The 6,407-nt window shown below is 43.1% G+C and overlaps 1 protein-coding gene across 1 annotated transcript in view; it reads left to right on the forward strand.

The window, feature by feature from the left end:
* The first annotated feature begins 131 nt into the window (after positions 1-131).
* The window catches only part of BPTF (bromodomain PHD finger transcription factor), an 82,830-nt gene continuing 76,554 nt past the window's right edge, over positions 132-6,407 (forward strand). Inside the window, exon 1 of the mRNA XM_019516560.1 lies at positions 132-339. Coding sequence (XP_019372105.1) covers positions 213-339 — 127 coding nt within the window. The 5' untranslated portion in view covers positions 132-212. The remainder of the gene's footprint in view (positions 340-6,407) is intronic.

The raw sequence follows: 6,407 nt of genomic DNA on the forward strand, positions 1-6,407 counted from the left end.
GCCCCCCGAGCCGGGGCAGGGGCAGGGCGGCGGCGGCAGGAGGAGGAGGAGGCCGGGCTGCCTCGTCCCGCAGGAGCGCCAGCAAAGTGGTGTACGATGACCACGAGAGCGAGGAGGAGGAGGAGGAGAGCGCGGGGTCCGAGGAGGACGAGGAGGAGGGCGACCCCGAGGAGCACCCGGGGTCCGAGGACGACGGCGACGAGGAGGAGATCATGGAGGAGGAGGAGAACGAGGACGACGACGACTCCGACTACCCCGAGGAGATGGAGGACGAGGACGACGCCAGCTACTGCACCGAGAGCAGCTTCAGGAGCCACAGCACCTACAGCAGCACCCCAGGTAGCGGGGACGAGGGAGGGTCCCGCTCGCCGCCCGTCGCGCCCGGGGGGAGACATGCAAATCGCGGGGGCTGGAGGCAGGGCACAGGTGCGGGCGGAGCATCCTCGGGGAGGGCAGCCCTCCTGGCTCCGGCCCCTTCCCTCCTCTCCATCCCCTTCCCAAGTATTGTCCAAGATGGAGGTTGCCTCGCTGCAGTTTGGGGAGGGGGCCCCTGCTCGAAACTCGCCCGGCAAACTTCTCCAGGTGAGGCCGCCGCAAAGCTGGGACCAGGCTTTTAAAAGCATGGCATGTTTGCGGGAGCCTCTTCTAGCACTTGCACTTGCCACTGCTTTCATTTAAAAAATAAGGATTTTTTTGTTTTTTTGTGTTTTACCCCCCAGAGCTTTTTTTGGGTGCTTGGAGTTGCCAACGATTTCATTTAAAAAATGTGGGGGTTTTTTACCCCTGTAGCAGACCTTGATAAGCCCCTTTCTGTGTTGCATGCTTGAAACTTGAACTCTCGCTCGATTGGTTTTTGTCGGTTGAGGGGGTTTTGGTTCACAGCTCTAGTTTGCAGCACTTGGGTTTAGTGCCGATCCAGCTGTGTGTTTGAGTAAGCCAGTTGGGACATAGGCAGCAAAAACGGGTACGCTACCATTTGACCAGTTTGCCAGTAAGGTGGAGTGGGGAGATTGGCTGCTTCTGTGAATTTATGACACCTTATACATTTTGTGGAGCCTTTGGGGAAAGGAGGCACAGGTTACTAAAACATATTGTTTGTTTTCATTCCTAGTGGGTTTAGTGGGTGCAGGCAACAGATGCCATCACATGGCTTCACCAAACTTATTTAAAAAACAAACAAAAAAAACCCCATTTTTTATTCTTAATTCTACATAGTTTCCTAAGGGTTTTGGACAAGTTATGGTTTTTCTTTTTTGTATTTTTTTTTAATTGTGAATTGAGTAAAAAATATGATCACAAAGGGTTTTAGTCTGTTGCAGGAAGCATTTTAGTTCACCTGTTGCAGGAATAGTACTGTGATCAGTTTGATTTCCTTCCCATAGTTCTTGCTTTAAAGAGGAACTGGCATCAAGTTAGATGCCACTACTGCTGTAAGCTGCTCTTTTCTTTAGTTATGGTAGGTAATAAGGAGAAACCGATCTCCTCTCTTTGGTCTAGGGAAGTATTTTTTCCCTGACTTCACTGGCTAGGGTTAGGAAAAAAACCCCATGGAGCTAAGAAAATATGAAGTTTAGGGATTTGGTTGGGGAGAAGTGCTTGAGTTGGGTGGGTTAGGTGTTTTGACAAAGGACAAGTACTTACTCAAGTTATGTTGGTGGCATTTAAGGGCTTATGTTAAATTAGTATGTTTGATTAAAAACTCCCATATATGTGTTTTTATTTAATCACGTTAAAATTTCAGTTACCATGTTAACTTTTAGTAATCTGAAATTTTTACAGCCTGAACAGCCCTTTATAACAGTGGCCAAGCAGTGGCAAGAACTTCTGTCTGTCTTGTAACTTGCCTGCTATTAGTTCAGCTGCATGCTGGAAGGCTTTTTGTTAAGTTACTTTAACAGTTGTTTCTTTAAGGGTATCCTTAAAAAAAAAAAATCATTATCTTCAGAAGAGAGGCAAGTGAAGAAATTGTCTTTTGCGAATGACACTACAAATTTTCAGCTTGGTTAGCTACGCGTGTGTCCAGTTCCTGCTAAACAGATACCTGTGTCACAAGAAGTACTGTTTCGAGATGGCAGATTGGTTTTATCCAAATCCTGAAAATAATTTTGGCATGGCATGTGAGCTGCCTCCACCTTGTAGGCTGGCTTTCCTATTTGCAGTTGAAGCATTTTGCCAGAATAGTGTTGAGAAAAATGAGTGTTGCTAACCTGTGCCTTGCAGACTAAGTGTGTAGGTCAAACCCTTCTCACCAGCCAAACCTGGATACTTAAAATCACATCCCACTTATGTGGCTGTTGGAACACTTACTATTCAAATTATTGTGTGTGTAGGAAATTTAAAAAAAACCCCAACAACTCAGAAATATCAATTTAGTGTTGATGTAAAGCTTGACAGTTGTTAGAGTCATTTACTGTAGGAACAACCGCTATGGTGTTGGTTGCTCCTAAGAGCTGAGGGGCCTGCATATGAATCGGGTAATAGAGGGTCTTCCTGTAGTTCAGCATATCTGCTTCAGTTCTTACACATACCTAATCCAAGTACAACTTTTATTGAGACTCTGACCTCTTGTCTTTTGGCAATCAAAGTTAGAGGTGCACATCCAGGTGTTCTGTGTCACACACAAAACATTGTTGCGCCACCTCTCCACTGTAATTTTTTGCTTGAGGCCTGTAATAATGTAAATGTACATATTGAATTCTTTAAATACATCATATAATTTTAAACTATGTTCTTAAACAGGCCCTCTGAAAAATCAGTTTTGTCATTCCCTCCATCTCTTACTGGGGTAACTCCTCCCCCTTCTCTGCAAGGAACTCCCTCCCTTCCCCCCCTTTTCCCCTTCTCCACCCAACCTAACCCTGGGAAAATATTTGCTGCTTGAAGGTCTCCAGATCTGGGTTTTGGCTACCTATATGAAAAGAGATGTCAGTATGGCTCACAAGTGATTGCACAGCAGTGGAGTTGCATAGAGTCAAAGGACTTGCATGTATAAACATTTCTGTTAAGTTTCTGACTAAGGTTCAGCCGTTGTGAAAATGCATGTGAAAATAGGCCATTATCTGCTTCTGAAACCAGTCCAGTTACCAGAGACTTTTTAGTAGTAGAGTAAATTGAGTCTACTGGAACAGCATTGCATCTTACTGTTTTTACTATCTAATGTACTATTATATAGCCAGAAAATTAATTAAAGCAAAGCATTTAGGTTTGGTTTTTAAGGTGTATAAATTACATGTGGTGTTTAGTGACTTCCAAACTGGTCCCATACTTATGGGCAAGGCTTCCTGAAAATTTTGAGGGATCGTTTTTCATTGGCAGGAAAATTCTTGGTTGAAGTGGAGCATTTCTGAGAAATGTGCCAATTTCAGTGATGTTTCAAAATGGAAAGAAAACTCCCCAAACTTTACTTCTGAAATATAAATAAGATGCATTTCTTTGACAGAGCTTAGTCGTACTTGCAAAAGGTAAAATGCCTCCTAGGAAAGAAAAGGCCAGGGAGGGTACTTGTCTCTAAGGAGCTCCTAGGCTTCCAGAGCAGCGTGTAATTAAACTGGGAGTGAACCCTTATTTTGAGGGTGTTTGTGTACAGGCCCTAGATGTGGAGGACAATCCAAATCCAGTTTTATTTCGGTAGGTTGATGAACCTGACTGATGTATATAAGAGTTGCTTGAAATATATTGTGAGGTGTACAAGCACTCTCTTCCTATTTAGATCTTAACAGAAAACCTCTTTACTTTTGGAGTCTGAGGTCCAGGTTTTACTACAGCAGTTCAGTGTATTTCTGTGTTCACTTCAGTATCTGAAACAGGCCAGGGAACACCCATGTTTTTCCCTGTACTCTTTCAGGTACTTCCTCTACCTTGCAAAAAGTGATCACACGCAACTCTGAACAATCTCGGCAAATAAGTGACAGGATTAGAATCCCGCCAGGCTAGTGAATCTATGAAATGATTGTTCTTATTTGCAATGAAAAATAAGGTGGCTGAGAGAAACCAGAATGAATTGTGAGCTTTTTGTTGCTGAAAGTGACTTACCTTGGTCTTGCGATCACATCTGGTGTGACACTACAGATGCAGTTCTCTCTGCTTAAAAATGAAGGGAACAGCTGGGTTCCTCCATGCAAGTTCCCCAGCAGGGCTTTGCATCTTCGTACCCACCTGGCCACCATCATCTAGATGTGCTAATTTTCCAGACCTCCTGCAAAGGTGATTTGTTCTCCAGTATGTCTGTAGTAACAGAATATGGGATATAAGTTAAAAGGACTTTTTTGACTGTCAGGTAATTAATATAAAGATGTCAGTAGTTCTTATGTCATGGTTATCATTTTATAGTGAATTATTGTGTATCCAGTTAAGTATTTTACTAAAGAGGGGCTGGATCTCATTTGTGGAGTTAGGTGTTTTTGCTAATGAGTAGGACACACTGGCTTATAAATGCCATACCATCTTACTGCTTAAGGTATATTTATTTATATTCTAATTTTTTTAAATATTATTTGAGAAAATGACAAATGGCATTATATTATCTTGATGTCTTCTTGTGATTTGTCAAGCTGTTTTTGAGGGAAATTGGGATTAAATTAAAAATCTACAAAACATCATTTTTAATTAACTGCTAGTGCTAGATAACTCTGGAAAAGGTAAATTTTAAAAAACGATTTGCTTTTTAATAAAGGTGGTATTAGTTTGTGAATTCAACTTGTGTATTGCTGTTCTGCTTTTCTGTTAGGGTTTTAAAAATGGTAGTTCTCAGTTTCCAACATTTCACTTTGATTGGAAGAAGAAAACAAGCTTTCTTGTTTTTTCAGGTCTCGTTCCGTTTTTCAACTCTGAATGAGCTTGTCATTGAATTGAAATGGCTGGAAAAAATTAAGTGAAGAAATTATTTTCTTTGTGACTGCAGAAGAGGGGTTTGTTGTGAAAAGCTGGCTTAATACATCCACAAAATCTGGTTTTAGGTGCTTATTCAGAGACTTCCACTAGCTCAGTGGGCTAACTTCCTTTAAAGAATCATCAGCCAGTATGTGCTCCCTGAATGCTCCTTTCTAATGTAATTATTTTAATAGATATAGGCCTTGGCACAGATTATTGAAATCTTCATAAAAGCTTTTTTAATAGCCTTATTGAAATAACTGTCATATTAAAAACAATTATTTATTTTTTTAATCCACTTTAGTAAGTATTCTTTAACATCCAAGGCTTTAGAACAAACGTTGAAGGAAAGAATAATTTATAAAACATGGAAGAAAATGAAAGTGGGATAAAATGAAATGTGAATTTAGTGAAGGTAGATCAGATTAATCCAGTATCTTTGGTGAAATAATTTTTTTTGAAATAAAGTAGATCTCATCTATGTGGTGTTCAGTAAAAGATTTGATATGGTGTCATGTGGGATATTTAGTTAAGCTAAAGGAAATGGTAATCGGCTAAAGATATTTAAGGGAGGTAAGGAGTTGGCTATGGGGTAGATGACAGTAGCTAGTGGTGAAAGGGGAGGCATCAGGCTGGTAGTGGAGTTCCCAGAGATCCTTCCGTGGAGGAAGGTTAAAACTGTCACTGACCTTATCCCAAAAGGTAGGTGCATGCATATGAAGTTGGTGGAGGATGCACAGTTGGGATGTACTGTTGGAGAACCAGGATATGGAAGAGCGAAACTGGCATAACAGAAATGGAGTACAGTTAAATAGCATGAAGTGGAAAGTCATGCGTTTTAGAGGCTAATAAGAGTTTTTGCTAAAGCTGGGAGTTCATCCATTGGAAACAGCAGAAGTGGAGAAGAAACCTGGGTATGTAATGATTGGAGACAGGTAATTTAACTGTATTAGTCTGATCCCGCAGAAGGGAGGGTAGATATGCACCTTATAGACCAGGGGTGGGCAAAATCTGGCCCGCAGGCCGAATCCAGGCCATCGGGCACTTTAATCCAGCCTGTGGCACCCACCAACGAATTGTCCCCCTCCCAGCCCTTCCGCCCATGAGAGTGGGAGTGAGGCGCCCAGGCACGCATACCCTGTTGCACCTTGCTCCCACCATCGTGGCTAGGGGAGGAGCTGCAGCCAGGCAGGAGTGCAGTGTGGGGCAGGGGCTGGCAGCAGCGTGGAGCTTGGATGGGCAGCATGTGGGTGGGATGGAGGGCGGGGGCTCCCCCCATGGTACGCAGCCCCCACTAGGCTGCCAATGAGCCCCATACTCACGCAGCTCAGGAGAGAAGCCCTATGCTAGAGCTGGCTGCCACCTCAGCTGACTCCGGCGTGTTGTGCTTCCCTCCCGTGCCTCACAAGTGTGGGGGCCCACTGGCGAGAGGCAGTCTGGAGGGGCTGTGCTCCTCGCTCCACCAGTGCCACCACAAATTGTGACAAATATTTTTTGTAATAAAATTAAAATACGTTACAGTAGTTGTTTGACTTTAG

Source organism: Gavialis gangeticus, unplaced genomic scaffold (genome assembly GCF_001723915.1).
Source record: "Gavialis gangeticus isolate Ggan-Ray unplaced genomic scaffold, GavGan_comp1, whole genome shotgun sequence".
Lineage (NCBI taxonomy): Eukaryota > Metazoa > Chordata > Crocodylia > Gavialidae > Gavialis > Gavialis gangeticus.